Below are 17,209 nucleotides of genomic sequence, written 5' to 3'. Positions count from 1 at the left end.
GATGGGTGACTTTTTACAACTTTCTCCCATCTCCCGACTGCATCTCTGGAGCTCAGCCACAGTCATCTTTGGGTTCTTCTGTACCTCTCTCACCAAGGCTCTTCTCCCCTGATAGCTCAGTTTGGCCGGACGGCCAGCTCTAGGAAGGGTTCTGGTCGTCCCAAACATCTTCCATTTAAGGATTATGGAGGCCACTGTGCTCTTAGGAACCTTCAGTGCAGCAGAAATTTTTTTGTAACCTTTGCCAGATCTGTGCCTTGCCACAATTGTGTCTCTGAGCTCTTCAGGCAGTTCCTTTGACCTCATGATTCTCATTTGCTCTGACATGCACTGTGAGCTGTAGGGTCTTATATAGACAGGTGTGTGGCTTTCCTAATCACGTCCAATCAGTATAATCAAACACAGTTGGACTCAAATGAAGGTGTAGAACCATCTCAGGGATGATCAGCAGAAATGGACAGCACCTAAGTTAAATATATGAGTGTCACAGCAAAGGGTCTGAATACTTATGACCATGTGATATTTCAGTTTTTCTTTTTTAATAAATCTGCAAAAATGTCAAAATCTGTGTTTTTCTGTCAATATGGGGTGCTGTGTGTACATTAATGAGGAAAAAATGAACTTAAATGATTTTAGCACATGGCTGCAATATAACAGAGTGAAAAATTTAAGGGGGTCTGAATACTTTCCGTACCCACTGTATATTTAATGTCTGTTAATTCAGATTTAACTTTTATAGCCCAATATCACAAATTTGCTTCAAGGGGCTTTACAATCTGTACAGCATATACCACCTTCTGTCCTTATTTCAGGCTATTAAACAGATGTATGTGCTGGTGCTGGGCCTGGATGTGCTTGGAAACCCCTTCGGGCTGATCAGAGGACTGTCAGAGGGTGTGGAGGCCTTCTTTTATGAGCCCTATCAGGTAGGAATGTAATACAAGTACTGATTAACACTAAAAGAATCCTCAAAATTTAATGTTTTGTGCTTGTTATTTCAGAACATTTACACTTCCCTCCATATTTCAGTGCAATCAGGACTCCAGAGATTGAGAGCAACTATATAAAAAAAAACTATGGAATATTTAAAATGTGACATGTAGAAAAACATCAGCATTAGGTTTGAGCTAACATTTACAGTCTGGTTTCTTAGAGCCCCAACAGTGTAGACAGGATCTCAAAGTATTCCTCAAGTTTTAACTTTTGTCTGGGTTTTTCCAGGGAGCCATCCAGGGCCCAGAGGAGTTTGTTGAAGGAATGGCTCTTGGGGTTAAGGCTCTGGTTGGGGGTGCTGTAGGTAAGCCAGCATTCATCTAAAAATCATACAAAGTGTCTGATTCCTATTGAGGATAATTTTGAATGGGGTTTTTGTGGATATTAAATATATAGATGCACATGCACACTATATTTATCTCATGTTGGGGTTTTAGTTATGGTCTTCCACAGACAAAACTCAGATTTTTTTTATCCTTAGGTACTGTAGGACAGAACATATTGGTAGGATGGAAAAAAATGGAACACAATAACAGTTTTCCCACAAAACACCTTAAAAACAAATTCATATTTCATGTAATATAGTGACTTAAAGAGATTTGTATCCATCATCCAGGGGGTATAGCAGGCGCGGCCTCCAGGATAACAGGTGCCATGGCAAAGGGTGTCGCTGCGATAACTATGGATGAGGAATATCAGCAGAAGAGACGGGAGGCTATGAACAAACAACCCAGTGGCCTGAGAGAGGGGCTTACCAGGGGTGGAAAGGGACTGGTGTCTGTATGTACAACATTTAGTCTTTGCATAGCTTATCAGCAGAAAACACACCACTGACACAGGCAGTTAAGAAACTGTGGTCCTAGTGACGACAATACTGTGCACTGGCCACTGGGAATTCTTATTGCCATGTTTTTTGTTTTTTCAGGGTTTTGTCAGTGGGATCACAGGGATTGTTACAAAACCTATTAAAGGTATGTTGTGTCTGACCCACTATGAACCTTTAATGGTACGGTTGTATATATCAGGAGATCTTAATATCAGTTTCCATAAATGTGATTATATGCTATTTTGCAGGAGCCCAGAAGGAGGGTGCAGCAGGCTTCTTTAAAGGTGTTGGGAAAGGTCTGGTTGGTGCAGTGGCCAGACCTACAGGAGGGATTATTGACATGGCCAGCAGCACCTTCCAGGGGATCAAGAGGTATGGTTACAGTATTTCTGTGTGTTTGTATTCCCATGTCATGTACTGTGGTGCATATGTGTTTACAACAGTGTGTTTGCTGAGAGGTGGTGCATGAAAGTGTATGCACATTCAATGTCTGTCCTCTGCACATTGTTCTTACTTTTGCTCTTTTTTGTGGAGCTGGATTGTTAAACACTAAAAGAGTAAGCACAAATGCATCATACAGTGAAGACAATTATTTGTGGCATACAGTGTTGTCAGAAAAACATAATGCATAGAGACAAGATTTTTTTTAATTGCAGCTGGTAACTGGGTCATGGCACAAGTATCTGCATGTACATGTGAATGTTTGCATGACATTGTTATGTTGTGTCTATGCATTTATGCAGTATATAGTCCTGTTTTGTGTTTGTCTGCATTAGGAGCTTGTGTTTCTAAATGCACTTTCATTGAGGTATATTTGTGATATTGGGCTATACAAATAATAATTTACTTGATTAGTGTGTTTTGTTTTCAGGGCAGCAGATTCTTCAGAAGATGTTGAATCTCTGCGTCCTCCTCGCTTCATCCATGAGGATGGTGTGATACGACCTTATAAGGAGAGGGAGGGCATTGGCAGTCAGATGCTGCAGGTAGGAGAAAAATGTTAGCACCACTCCAAAGTGGTTAATATTTGACATTTTACTGAAATGAGGCAAACTCTATTCAAGATTTCTTTTAATACAGTTAAATTATTTATATTATTTTTCACCTTTTGTGTCTTTTCATTGAATTAAGTGGTATTTCCTTTGCCATTAGTAACTTTCGTCTGACGTTAGCAAACAAAGTAAATAAATATAAGCAAAAATAGAAACAAATGTTAGAACACGTTCAGCTCCAAGGCAAATATAATTTTTTCCTGAGCCATTTGGTGTCCATATGGATGTTTCCACTCATTCTTGTGGAAAAGAAATGCTGTGTCTTATTGTAACATAGGTTTAGGACCATGTGATGTGTTAACATTGGTTCTGTTTGGCAGATGACACTACACCTGGATGCAAATGTTCTCCCCGAGGTTTTTGTAAAATATTTATAGGAGACATATATCAGAATAAAAATACACTGTAGCTGATCAACCTGAACTTGTGTTCAGCATGGCTTTGAAGTCACTGAGGTCTGCTTCATTTAAGCTTTAAACTGTGGGTCACTTTGTTGTGCTGACATTATCTAACAGTCCTGCTGGATGTAGCGGGTTGAAGTGTCTGCTTATGAGCCTCAGGTCAGAGCTACACGATTACATTACCAGTAAGCATGTTGTGTTTAGGACTGACTCTTAAATTCACATATAGGAAAAACTACCATAAGTGCCTCCAGAACAGCATCATTTGCATAGAGTTTCTGAATTCGCCTGGAGGGATTCTGCCAAAAGCTGTTCCCTCCTTTGGTGTTTTTGTAAAATGTTGCTCTAGTGTCTTCCTGCAGCTCTCGTTTGAGATCTGGTGACTGCACCAGCCACGGCGCTAGACCCATTTTCATACTTACTAAACCATTTGGTGCACCCTCTTGCTTTGCGTAGAAGCATCTGCATTTGTTACGTCTCTACTCATTTTAATTAGGTTTTTCCATTAATTTGTCATCCATCTCTATCACAGCTTTATATGTATGTTTGTTTATATGTATGCTGTGTTAGTAACAGATCATTCCCCAAATTAGGACGACAAATCCACTACAAAACTCAGTGGGATACCACATTATATTCTTGTGTTTTATTTTTCTGGTGTAGCTGCTTAAATAGACTTCAAATAAATTGTGGCTGAACTTTGTGTACATATTTATACTACTTGGGTATACTTTGTTAGGTCCCAGTAGATTCAGATCAGATGGATCAGATTTACGGATTCAGAAATGTCATGTAAAACCTAATGGAGATTTGAAGGACCTAGCTGTAGTACCTTTGAGGAAAATAAAAGAACGGCCATTGGCTGATACTGACCCCACTTTACACATCACAGTGAGCCTGTGCCACTGTGTCGATCCCCACAGCACAGTGTAGAAACAGACCTGGGTTCTCTCTGCTCTGACCCTGACTTTTCTCTCTTGTCATGTCCACAGAGGGCCCTGGCCTACAGAAAATGGGGTAGAGCTGACTCAGAGGATGAGTGTGATGAGGAAGGAAGCTAGAAGCTAGAAGTGACAGCTGTAGTGTAGGGCTGTTGCATTGTCAGTAGTCTATGCTGCAGTGTAGCTGCTCTCTGTTAGAAGCTCTCTTTGGAAGATCTAAACAAACCAAAGAAAGGAAGTAAAGAAATTTATTTTTTACATATATTTTATTGTTTAATTTTTCTTTGTTTTTTTTTTATCTTTATCTTTCATGATTTGACTCCTTCTCTTCTACTTTTATTTTCATCATTTTATCACAAGCAACAAAAACACCAGCTTTGCTTGTCATTGTTTAAATTTTCATTAATTCCTCACAGATCATTTTGTCTGTTTTATCATTCACTGCCACTGTTTACTGCCCTCTTGTACTCAATAAAGTGTTCCTGTTATAAACTTTTACCTGTCGTTGTCTTTGTTTCATCCCATCCTCACCACCCCACCACATTTTCATTTCCACTGGAGTCAGGTTTTATGCAGATATTTTGCTTAAGCTCATGCTTCTTACAGTAGACAGTTTTTGGAACACATTTCAGTTGAATTCAGATGGTGAGAACTTGTTTTCTTTGGGTGTTTGATTAAATGTGCCCCTGCTTTATTTTCCTGTCTTTTTCCAGAAAATTGAAAATGGACGTTTTGCCAAGTACAGATACTTCGCTCATGCTAAGGTCAATGACTCAGACTTCCTTATGATCACCAAGAGGTGAGAGTTTTTATCCAAGGTAGAGTTGTACTGTGTTGGAGTATTGTCCAAGCAGATATCCAGGTCTCATTTTAACCCTTTCTTTGTGATTTCTACTCCAGGGGCATATTTTTTGTGACCAAAGGCACGTTTGGCCAGTTGACCTGTGAGTGGCAGTACCTGTTTGAAGAGTTCACTAAGGATCCGATGATTGTAGAGGACCGACGACTTCGCATTGAGGCCAAGGTACAAACGTTAACTGTCACAATAGAAGCCCATACCAGAAGCAGCCCGTTTTCCCCTTGGGAGGCTAAAGTTTTAATTATTAGCAGGTTTTATTATTAGCAGTTATTTAGCAGTTACTGCACTAAACCATGTCCTGTGGTCTGCAGGAGAGAGTAAAGTCAGTCTTCCATGCCAAAGAGTTTGGGAAGATCATAAACTTCAAAACTCCTGAGATTGCCAAGGTAAGTTCAAGATTGACACTGGAAGATGCTCTTGTTTATGTATTTTATATATGTCTCCATTTTCTTTTTTTCTTGTTAGTTTAAGAAATGCCTAACTGTTATCGGCTATGTATATAGAATCAATATGAGCCAATGTTTTCTGCACTGGGTGTCATCCAGGCCTGAGCTAGGCATGTCCAATGTGGAGTCACAGTCTTACTATTATTATTTCATTTCAGTGGGTTCTTGCCAAACTGGAGGACGCAAGAGAGAGTTTACCCAAATACTGATTCATCAAGAAGAAAAATAAAGATAAAAAAAAAACACACACAAAGTCTGTGTGTGTCAGTGCCTTTGTTCTTTACTGCATGCTAGTTTTGTTTACCTCCATGTGTGATGCTGACCACTGGTGTCTGATGGGGGTAAGAGACTGAGCAGTTTGTAGGTGTGCATGCCAACACAAATGCTACAAATGGATGACTGACTTACATACACAGACACTTGGAACACAGTGAACCAGACTTTGTCTCTCTTGCTTTGCACTCATCCTACACAGAATGAGTTTTAATGATTTCTTTTATTAAACCTTGTGATATCTGCTTCCATTTGACAAGATGGTAAAATTGGGGCATTTTAAATATTCTAAGCCTTTAGTTTCCCTTGGTTCTGCTTGCTGTACTCGGTCAAACGCACATTGTCATTAATTTCATTTGGTTTCACTTTCACTGAAAATGTCAAGTTGGATTTAGCTGTAGAAACATCACTGTTACTGTACACTGCATTATATGGGCCAAATTAACCACAATTGTTGTAGCACATTTAATCTCGTAAAAGGAAGACTAATTAACATTTTGAGTAGGGCTTTATAATACACGGTTCACAATGGCTGTCAGCAAAACGTTTCCTCTTTTTATACATTTCTGCAAGAGAGACTGTTCAGTGTGTGATTTAGAGATGCATGCTATTTTTATACTGGAGCTAACCTTGATCAATCAGCTGTATATTGATCTCAAACTATCTAACCTGTATATATCCTTCCTCACACCATAGTCTGTATTACGGCATTACAGATTGTAATTCTGTGATTGTTATGTTTTTATACCACACACATGCAATGCCGACTATGTTGAAGAGTTATGCAGAGAAAAATATATTTAAAAGAGATGAATGCTGATTATTTTCAGCTGTTTACTGTGGCGTTTATTTTTAAGGTTTGGTTTGGGGTGCAGTTTATGATTAAATGTCAAAGTTGCCATTAATGTTTGTTATTTATGTTTTTGGGGAGCACAATCTTTACTGCAGTGGCTTAATTTGTTCCTCAGCTGTTTCCAAAAAATAAAATGTGTGTTTCAGATTTCAGTGCTCTTATTTTTTGTACCCAGACTGTGCAGACTGTCCTGAGTAAATAAGGCACTTCCAGTCTTAGAAGAAGGAAAAAACTACACAATATTAAATCGCAAAACAAGGTTACCAACTATTGCATTTTATTTTAATTAGCACTCAAAATACACAGAAGTAAGATCTAAGAAGTAACTACAGCGTCCACACGTTGAGTCTAGAATAAGATTCCACATTCTCATCTCTACAAGAAAATATAATTTACATCATATCTATACAGTAAAGACTAGATCTGAAACTATAAAGGTATATTTTCGACAGCATCCTACAGAATCAATAGTTGGAGTATGTCTTATCACAACATGTTCATATTCTCTTAGGCTCTACAAGCACATAAGAGCTCACTTGTTTGAAATGAAAATATTTGAACCTGAGATTTTTTTAAATGTAATTCTCCTCTTATCTTGCCTTTTACCCTCCTGTCATCATCCTTTTTTTACACCAGGTTGAACTCCTTCAGGTTGTGTCTGAGGATGGTGTCTTTGACGGCCACGAAGACAAAGCGGATGTTTTCTGTGTCTGTGGCGCAGGTGAAGTGAGAGTACAACTTCTTGTCCGTGTCGGGGTTTTGTTCTTGATACATTTTCAGGATAAATTCTTGAGCTGCATTCTGGTCCTGCTGAGGTCCTGCAATTCAGGGTCAATATTATTTGTGCTTTTTAGATGTTTTCAGTAAATTCAACATATAAATGATTTATTTAAGTAAAAATGAATAGTCAAGCCTGTTCTTTAAAACATCCTGTAAAAACAAAGGATTCAAAATGTCCAAAGGCTGATCATTATGATTACACAGAGCATCTAAACATAGGCACTTAAACCCAGGTCTGACCCGTGAATTCAGGGTGATTATTCAAGCAAACTGACCTGTGAATTCAGGAAAGTAGGTGGCTAAGTGAGAGTACATTATTTTCTCCTGGAGGATGTCGGTCTTGTTGAGGAAAAGTATGACAGAGGAGCGCTGGAACCAGGGGTAGGTGATGATGGTTTTGAACAGAGCCTTGCTCTCCTCCATACGGTTCTGAAACATAATTGCATTACAGGCAACGATAATGAAGACACACTAAAGAATCAGAGCCTGGAGCAATATCTGCAGTTTTTGAATTCTCACCTCATTGTCGCACTCAACCAGGACCTGGTCATACTCACTGAGGGCCACCAGGAAAATGATGGAGGTGACATTCTCAAAGCAGTGGATCCACTTCCTCCGCTCTGACCTCTGACCCCCCACATCCACCATTCTGCCATGACATCCAGTCCCAATGACAGAAAAGGTAAGCCACATCTTAAGTCACCTGTAATGCCTATAGCCAGTTTGAATCATTGCTTGTTATGTTGTGTCTCACCTGAAGATGACATTCTCCATGTCAAAGGGGTATTCAATGATACCTGTGGTTGGCACTCGGACTCTGAGGATGTCCTGAAGGTCAGGTATGTAAGAGGGCTGTGAAATTCGATCCAGGTCGGTGAGATAGCTGTATAGGAAATAAGCACACGAGGAAGAGAAATATAAGAAAATAACAGCATTAGCTGAATTTTGTACCTATTCAAATAGATATAAACCATATTAACTGTGAATTGAGCTATGAGGCGGAGACGGTGAGGACAGAACCCCCCGTGTGCGAGTTGTGTGTCTAACGCTCACTATTTGGTGGAGTCAGACAGCTGGTATTCCCTGCGTCGGTCGTAGCACTCTTGTATTCCTCCATCCTTCCACAGACTGCTGATGGCCATCGCAAGGCTTTGATCCAAATCCTCTACCTTATCCACCTCCACCTCCAGGACTGAGTTGGCATTGCTCTGTGAACACACAGACAAAGACACTGGTTAGAAAATGGTCCATCGCACATGTTCTTTACTTCTCTTACCTTGGGGAAACAGATGGAGGAAAGAAAAAGAAACAAGTTTAGATTTTAATAAATTTGTATAGTTATATTATATACATATAATCTTTTATTTTTTTCCTTCCACATCATGCATCCATCCCATCTCCTAGAAATCACAAATTACATTTATATCTTGATCTTTCTACTACCTACAATCAAAAAAAAGTTGCTATGGTATGTAAAGTCAAAATTAAAGCTTAAAGCAGTGATTTGTAAATCATCTGTGTCCTGTATTACATTGAAAACAACACAGCAGCACATTATTTGAAGTGATGCCTCATCAATTTTATTCTTTGTTCAAAACAAACACTCACTTCAGTCTTGATGCTTGTAGCACATTCCAGAAAATGTTTACTGACAGTAAAGCGTTTACCACGCTGTGATGTTGCCGTTCCTTTTCACAGCTTAAAAGACTTTTTGGGACTGAGGACACCAAGTGATTGTGTCAAGTGTAATTGACAAACAATCTTGACAAAATTGCAAACAAGTCTTAAAGTGTGCAACAGTCCTGGGTCTTTGTTGACACAATGTGCATTTCAAAATGTGCCACACATTCTCTACTGGAGGCAGGTCGGGTATCTCTGGAAAGATGTTGTCTTGAAGGCAGCATATGTTGCTCCAACATCTGTTTGTGTTTTTCAGCATTAATGGAGCCATCACAGAAGTGTAAGTTACCTTTGCCAAATGCACTGACCCAACCCCAGACCATGACAGACCCTGGCTTTTGGACTTGTTGCTGGTAACAGTTTGGACGGTCCTTTTTGTCTTTGTTCTAGAGCACATGGTGTCCATCCCTTCTAAAAAAGACCTGAAACACTGATTTGTCTGACCACAGTACACCTTTCCACTGTGATTGCCGCATGGCGCAATGGTAGCGTGTCTGACTTCAGATCAGAAGGTTGCGTGTTTGAATCACGTTGGGGTCATGTGAGGTCATTCTTTGGGCGGTGCTCCATCCATTCCTTATCTATAGTGATTATCCTGACAAGGTTGGGTGAGAAGCAGGGTACGCCCTGGACAGGTCGCCAGTCTATCACAGCACTCGCACCCTTTTCCTCCATAGCCAGGCCTTGGTAATCTGTGCAGTATGAGGTTTGCATTGTCTTGCTGAAATAATCATGGGTATCTCTGGAAAGATGTTGTCTTGAAGGCAGCATATGTTGCTCCAACATCTCTGTGTTTTTCAGCATTAATGGAGCCATCACAGAAGTGTAAGTTACCTTTGCCAAATGCACTGACCCAACCCCAGACCATGACAGACCCTGGCTTTTGGACTTGTTGCTGGTAACAGTTTGGACGGTCCTTTTTGTCTTTGTTCTAGAGCACATGGTGTCCATTCCTTCTAAAAAAGACCTGAAACACTGATTTGTCTGACCACAGTACACATTTCCACTGTGAGGACCTCATGGCGCAATGGTAGCGTGTCTGACTCAGATCAGAAGATTACGTGTTCAAATCATGTTGGGGTCATGTAAGGTCATTCTTTGGGCGGTGCAACTGATGTAGTATATGTTTTTATTATAGTTTTCACATGCTGTTTTTAAAATTGCCTTTATTTTGTATTAATATTTATCTATTTTATATTTAGATTTTATATTGTTTGGCATTCGTTATGGACAGCAAAGGAAGAATTTCATTGTGCAGGGAAACATGCTTCCTTACTGTGCATATGACAATATGACAGATGTGATGGTCCATCCCAGATGCCTCTGAGCCCAGAGCAGTTGACTGTGCTTCCGAACATTGTTTTTAAACATTTCAATAATTTTGTCAGGTACTGTATATGTTGGCAAACTGGCGGTCCTCGGCCCATCTTTGCTCCTAAAGGGCTCGGCCTTTCCTGGATGCCACTTTTGTACCAAATCATGATTATACTCACCTGTTGACATCAGCTGTTTCAAAAGGAATCATCATTTCATTGTTTTGCCTCATTGCAACTTTTTTCTTTGGAATGTGTTGAGGGGGGGTCAGAACTGAAGTGAGTGTTTATTTTGAACAAAGAATAAAATTGATGAGGTATCACATCAAATAATGTGCTGTTGTAGTGATTTTCCATGTAATACAGCACACGCATGATTTACAAATCACTATTTTCAGTATTACTTTTACATATTGTCCCAACTTCTTCTGATTTGGGGTCATATCTATCCATCTACCTGCCTATTTAGTTTCATTTAACCTTCAGCATTTTCTGTTGTATTAAAGCAGACAGCCTGATTCGGTTGCATACTTGCAATACTTATAGTTATCTATACATATAGATAAACGGATAGATACATAGATATTTGTGTTTATAAATAATGAAACAAAATTTCTTTTTACAACCTTAAACTGTGCTGTAATAATATTTAGTTTTATACAAAAAATAGGTTTTATACAGCCATGTATACCTGGTTCTGGGGATCGGAGAAAGATATGCCAAGCGTCTCCATAGCTCGGACCATGGTCTGCATGGACGTGTAGATGTTTTGGAAGACCAGTTTGGCGTAGCTCTTCTTGTCCTCATCCGTGTATCCTCCTCCATGGATAATTCTCATTTGTTTGATAAAGGTGCTCTTTCCACTCTCTCCTGTACCTGTTGGATACAGCAGTGGATAATCCAATAATACAGTTATGCCAAATATTTAGTATAATTACTACATCTTAACACACTATGAATAATGCTCAAGGAAAGCTTGTGCTGAATGAGTGGAGACAGGAACGGAGGCTGCTGGTCAATGTTATGGTGTCAACACTAATAGACAGAGAAGCATTGCATCTGTGGACACATGGCGACAGCAGTACTGTAATATTTTACTGGTCTTTAGTTTGTAAATAATTGTGTTACTGGCCAATTTGTCAGCGGTATTTGTGAAAGGAATTTGTTGACCTTTGTATTTGGTTGATCGAAGAAGACTCAAGACATGAGAGTTTCCCAGTTTAGAAAATGTACTTAACAAGCTTGGGTGAACATTGCACACACTACAGCATCTTAGTATGTGTTCACAAAAAATCAAATGCATCTGTCCTGTATATATGGTAGCAAGAGACATTCCTGGCATTAACCTTCTAGCCTGTTTTATTTTTCTTTAATGGTGAGTCTAAATTCCTGTAAAACCTCATACAGAGGCTAAAATGCAGGCTTTGAGGCCCCATGGAACATTGGACAGTAGACTTGAATGTCCCAGCTATTCCTGGCATACGACCAGTCATGTATGATGACAAGGTCGCGCATGTTACATATACAGATGAGGTAATCCTGAAGTCATGTCAAACACAGTTACTGACATTTTGACAGTGTAGAGTTTGGATTGTTTTGACTCTTGGCTTTGAAAGAGGCTCATGGTGCTGGATAAAGGATGACTGGGATCATCATTGTAAAGCCAGACAACAGGCTTCGAGTGTCACATGTAGTATATGTGAGATGAAAGTTCACACTCATCTGGTACTAAGAGTCAAGCTGAAGTAAACACTAAAGGAGCAAACAAGTGCTATGCTAACTCTCGATTGCTAACGTGTCTGTGCAGGGATACACAGGCAAACTGAACGATTTGAATGTATATTTGACTGCCAAAAAGACATGTGTCAATCTCTAGGTGCAGGAAGCAAACAAATGGCCTCCTCCCAGCTGCATTTTGCTGACATCCCCAACTTGAGTATCCAAAACTGCTTCCATACAGATTCCAGTAGCTGAAGACATTATGCTGTAAGTGATATTTACTCTACTAGTACACTACTGTACTGTAGGCATGAAAAGAAGGGTGTGCCAAAAATACAGGAAGCAAAGCACCTTTACTCCTACTCCTTCCACAGCTGTTCATTTATGGTCAGCTGGGAGTGGCTACAATGCCAACATTAACTCAGTGTCATTCATAATGTTGGTTTGAGGTTTTAAAAAAATATGGTCTTAGTCAACTGTTTGACCTTGTGTTAGAACATGTTTATATGGAAATCACTTTATCATTCACCAAGATCGTATCGAACAAGAGTAAAATTAGATCAGTGTGTGTGTTTGATAGTGTCATAGGGTTCTGTTGAGTGTCGGTGGTGGGTGTTTGGACACATACTGGATTTCCACTGACAGACAAAGGCCATTTAATGATGATAAATTCTAAATTCACTAAATCACAAGTCCATTAACTGTCTTAGTTAGTTAGCCAACATCTAACCGCTTATTCTTGTTTTCATTATGATCACAGGAACAAAGATCCACACATGTCTACGCACATACACGTCCCATTCCTCCTCAGTTTTTACAACACAAGCTCCAAATTTTTTCAGCCAGACCACATGATGCTGTATCTATTTGTTTAACAAATGTGTGTATGTTAACAGACCTGAATATTGGAAGTTGTCATGTTTGTGTGCTTGTGCTGTGCACGTGTGTGTGTGTGTGAGCATAGACCCGCATGTGTATCCCTGCTTCTCAGAAAAGTGTGTTAAAGCTCTGCAATGTCTGGTACCAGCAGTTTTCTGGCTTTGTGACAGGTTTTGCATGGCATCATGAATACAAAGGGCTTAGACAAATTGTCTGCATTTGAATGTACCTTGTTTACAAGTCAAGTTTCTTGGAGATGACGGAGGTTTGGGTAAGACAAGCAGCTATGCAATGACAGAGGCAAATCATGAGCTTGCACGTCTGCTGTGTTTTACTCAGCCTCAAATGAACTCAAAGGCCTCACTGTTTGGTCACTGTGAGCATCCTGGTTTCAAGTCTGGCATGTTTCAGGCTATAAATGTTCCTCTGTATGTTTGCAAGTAATGGTTGTCATTGTTTTATAATCAGCTATTTGATGAATTAGCAACTTATTTAAGCTATAGAAAGTCATATAGTCAGCTATAGAAAGTCATACCTGACAAATACGTATAACAAGCCACTGGTGTGATGTGTCCAAACTTCTAAACCAAAATGACGGTGCTCATTTTACAGTTATATGCCAAAATAGCATAAAGAAGTGTAAACATGTCTTTTTTTTTTATTTGTAAAGTGGTAAAAAGATACTAGTTGAAAATTAATAAAAATGATAGTTGTAGGGGATCTAGAGGATCCAGTGTTTTGGAGTTTGACTCAAGCTAGGTATTATAAGTCAACCTAGATATACCCAGATATATTGTACATTGATTTGGAGCTTTTTTCTGTCTTTGCCATGTCTCTACCTTTGGGGAAGTGTCCTACAAATCACTGTGTAAGACAGTGAAGCTGTGCTACAACACACTGCTTTTCTAATTATTTAATATTTAAGTTTAATAAAGTGGTGCAGTGTGAATCAGTAAACATGAAACATTCCCACAAATACAGATTTGACCACAAAAACGACCTCACAGCTACACACGCTCGTTGGTGATGTGATGTGGCACTAGCTGAATGAATGAATGTGGAGTTACTGTCGCTGAGATAAAAACTATCAGGTTTTGCACTCTGTCCTCTCACCTTTTTTTTCAGCTGTAATAAACACAGCAGGTGAACCTTTGTGGGGAAATATAGGGTACATTTCCTTTAACAGTATGACTTGTTCTACAGCCACTGCATATAACGACCCCTAATCTTTACCAATTATAAACAAAAATGTCATCTGTGTACTCTTTCAACATTGTCTACTGTGTTTTCTGCTTGAGTTTTAGTTGGTTAATATTTAATATTAATACTACATACAGTATATTAAAATATTCATGTACAGACCAGACCACAGACAAATGTAAATATACAGACCATCAACATGTGGTAGATGATGGAGGGGGTTTACAGGACATGCTTTCACTTATTCCGGTTACTCCGGACTTGTAGTGAGACTGCAGCTAAACCAGATAACTCATACTTGCAGTCGGTACTGGACAGAGTGATGCTGACATGTCTGCACCTTCCCACAGCTTTTCAAGTTGAGTTTAAGGCCAGTGGGTCAAAAACAGAGGCAGAAAGTGAATGTGTTGATCTTTCATTCTGCTTCACTCCCATCCTAATGAAATCCACTGAGGACTTAGAGTCACTCTGATCAGGTAAATACACATTATTGTTAAAGTATTTTCCAGATGTTGAAGATTACACTGTATTATATCAATTGGATTAACCTTCAAAATTTCCAGGGTAAGCTACAAGAGTAAATTGTCTCTTAACATCATTGTACATCATTTTAAGTTCTGAAATAATGTTTTCTTGTTGTCACAATTGGTCTTTTTGGTCTACAAAGTGGGTTTTGATAACGGAGTCATATTTCTGCATTAAACTATGACACACATTCCTGCATAGTACCTCAGCTCATCGGACATTTCAGCCTCTGTTTGGCTGGACTTCAGCCACTGCGTTTATTCTTCACTCAAAATAAATTGCTTAGCAGTTAGTTGTAATATCTATTTTAGTTCTTGTCACATCCATAATGCACGTGTTATCACAAATTAAATGTGATTTCTAATGAATTTTGGTTTGGCCGTTATGGACAGTACTGACCTTACCCTCTCTCTCGGCCTGTGAGAAAGTCCTTTCTAAAAGATAGGTGGAGGCAAACCTACGGTTCACGCTCGGGGATGAATTTGCATGATTTTTGCATGAGGCGCGCCCGCAGCAGCTAGTTATGGCTTTCAAACACATCTCTGACTGAGGCCTTGACGGTTGACTTGTGACCCTGAAGTGCTCCCACATTATAAGGGTGTTGTCCAAAGGACCGGCAGATGCTCTTAGGATGTGGCAAAACCTTGTTTCCTCTTTTGCCGGATCGGTCAGCTGTTCCCTTAACAGTCGACAGAAAACGTGAGACTAATACCCATCAGAGAAGTTTCATATTATTCATCTGTCTAAATAATAAATACAATGCCTCACTGTTTAAATGTCGCCACCATGAAGCAGGGCTGTGCCAATGAAAAACGCAGTTGTCAGACTGACTGACTGTCTTTGAGTTGTACCAGTAATTCAGAGATTACCACAACTTATTGATGATATCTCCACGTTAGTTTTTTATCTTTTGCCTTTCTCTTAGTTGTGCTCACATGAGGTCGGGGTTAATTCCAAAAGGGCGAGAAACGCCACACATTGTGCGCATTTAGACTGAAGACGAGCTCACGTCGAAACATCTTAAATCTCAATATTTTATCTTAAATAATCAGGTTTCTCTTTGCGTATGACTCTTTTCTGTATATAAATATCAGGTGAAAACCACTAAAGTCCAGCAGATAAATGAATCAAGGATGAAAAACTGTTCAATGTGCGTAAAATCAATGGCACAACTCTGGCGCACAGCCGGACTGTTAGGGGGAAATATCAGAAGGCCGCATCCGGAGCCACGAAAGAGGGACGAGAAGAAACTAAAGGAGTGAAAGGGGGTATAAAATCGATTTTACGTCAATTATTGACAGGCCGCTGAGTGCCATGCATGCAGGTGTGGTTAGGAAGCAGTGAAGTAAAGGCCGTCTCTGATGACTCACTGGCCTCCTGTCATTATCACCAGAGATATAAACCAAACCACCTCAAACTGTTCAATCAGAAGAACAATTTTAAGAGCTTGAAAAAGCAATTTGACGACAATTTTCCCGAAGAGTCACAGAAAATGTAAGGATGGGGATGCCTGTCAACAATTTCATCCGCACATCCCCAGTTTACAACAGAGTTGCACATAGTTACTTTGGGGTAAGGGCCACTAACAATGTGTAAAACCAGTTTAGGACCAGTCTGCGGTTATGCAGCAAGCTCAGTGATTCCTGGCCAGTGATGCTCACCTAACAGCAGCAGCTTCAGCTCCCTGCGCGAGTCCTTCTTGTCTCTCCGCAGCTGCTTCTCGATCTCCTCGTTGATCCTCTGGTTCTCTCTCTCCTCCGCCGATATACAACACCCGGCCATCACCAGCTCTCCAACGCGCCCTCTGCTCTCAAAGTGAATTATTGAAGCCCGTGGAGATGTTTGTACCGTTTCTTCTCCACTCCCTGCCCTCTCTCACACTTAAATTCAGAGGGAAAAGGCACAAAGCATCTTTAAACGTGATGCCTTCTTCTTTATTTCAAGTCCTAATGGGAAGAGCAGTTTATTATGGAGGATAACGAGTTGACTAGACGGCTTTTAAAACTGTTTCAATATTCCACAGATAAGCAGAGGATCGTTCAACTGAAAAGGTCCAAAGAGCTTTTCTCAGGAATAAAAAGTGTGAACCCACTTCGATGCGGTGCTGCGGTTGGTCTGAAGCTGGAAGACACTTGCTTAACTTGACCCAGCCGACTCATGAGGGCGTGGCACCAGTTGCAAATAGAAAAGGATAAAGTGGGAAGTTAACGTGAACACACCTGGGGGAATGTCCCTGTAGCTCACAGAGACACCTCTGACGTGATGGGTAATGAGCAGAAACTGGATGGAGGAATTAGAGGAGTGTTAAAAAAAGACTTTAATCACAGAAAGCTGCAAAAGTAAAAGAAAAGCCACGGACAGTCTTAGGCCTCTCTTAAAATGAGCGCTTAAGGGCAGTGGTCACATGTTTTCCAGCCGCAAGTAACAAGTCTGCTGCGAGAAGGGAGCTGAGGTATCCCGCTTCAGTGC

At 40.0% G+C, this 17,209-nt stretch overlaps 2 protein-coding genes and 1 non-coding gene across 5 annotated transcripts in view; 2 read left to right on the top strand and 1 right to left on the bottom strand.

Annotated features, from left to right (window-relative positions):
• The window catches only part of vps13a (vacuolar protein sorting 13 homolog A), a 42,797-nt gene extending 36,006 nt beyond the window's left edge, over positions 1–6,791 (top strand). For 2 of the 3 annotated variants that reach the window (XM_020602394.1, XM_020602392.1), the window contains 10 exons: positions 813–926; positions 1,222–1,297; positions 1,610–1,773; positions 1,919–1,964; positions 2,068–2,191; positions 2,691–2,805; positions 4,927–5,012; positions 5,114–5,237; positions 5,384–5,458; positions 5,677–6,791. In XM_020602394.1, the coding sequence (XP_020458050.1) occupies positions 813–926; positions 1,222–1,297; positions 1,610–1,773; positions 1,919–1,964; positions 2,068–2,191; positions 2,691–2,805; positions 4,927–5,012; positions 5,114–5,237; positions 5,384–5,458; positions 5,677–5,727 (975 nt within the window). In that variant the 3' untranslated portion in view covers positions 5,728–6,791. Of the gene's footprint in view, positions 1–812; positions 927–1,221; positions 1,298–1,609; positions 1,774–1,918; positions 1,965–2,067; positions 2,192–2,690; positions 2,806–4,264; positions 4,712–4,926; positions 5,013–5,113; positions 5,238–5,383; positions 5,459–5,676 lie in introns of those variants that run through there. The other variant, XM_020602393.1, reaches the window with a different exon arrangement.
• Positions 6,792–7,049: 258 nt separating this feature from the next.
• Positions 7,050–16,941, bottom strand: LOC109961548 (guanine nucleotide-binding protein subunit alpha-14-like). The gene is made up of 7 exons (XM_020602440.1): positions 16,402–16,941; positions 11,109–11,293; positions 8,478–8,632; positions 8,179–8,307; positions 7,944–8,073; positions 7,700–7,853; positions 7,050–7,462 (listed from the first exon to the last, which is right to left on the bottom strand). Exons 1-7 carry the CDS (start codon positions 16,520–16,522, stop codon positions 7,272–7,274), a joined length of 1,065 nt encoding a protein of 354 aa, XP_020458096.1. The 5' UTR covers positions 16,523–16,941; the 3' UTR covers positions 7,050–7,271.
• On the top strand, positions 9,573–9,644 carry trnastop-uca (transfer RNA opal suppressor (anticodon UCA)). The gene has a single exon. It is a non-coding gene; the product is annotated as a tRNA-Sec (tRNA).
• Positions 16,942–17,209: the final 268 nt, after the last annotated feature.

This window comes from Monopterus albus, unplaced genomic scaffold (assembly GCF_001952655.1).
Source record: "Monopterus albus unplaced genomic scaffold, M_albus_1.0 scaffold56.1, whole genome shotgun sequence".
In the NCBI taxonomy this organism is placed as follows: domain Eukaryota; kingdom Metazoa; phylum Chordata; class Actinopteri; order Synbranchiformes; family Synbranchidae; genus Monopterus; species Monopterus albus.
Note: the sequence above shows the minus strand (reverse complement) of the source record. Positions and strands in the feature narration are given on the sequence as shown.

What these genes read in the sequence shown, in the direction of transcription:
- LOC109961548 (XM_020602440.1), bottom strand. Translation starts at nt 16,522, where the DNA reads ATGGCCGGGTGTTGTATATCGGCGGAGGAGAGAGAGAACCAGAGGATC. An exon ending in GCTGAAGCTGCTGCTGTTAG is followed by an intron (nt 11,294 to 16,401) that starts GTGAGCATCACT and finishes TGTATCCAACAG; the next exon opens with GTACAGGAGAGAGTGGAAAG. An exon ending in ATGGAGAATGTCATCTTCAG is followed by an intron (nt 8,074 to 8,178) that starts GTGAGACACAAC and finishes ATGTCATGGCAG; the next exon opens with AATGGTGGATGTGGGGGGTC.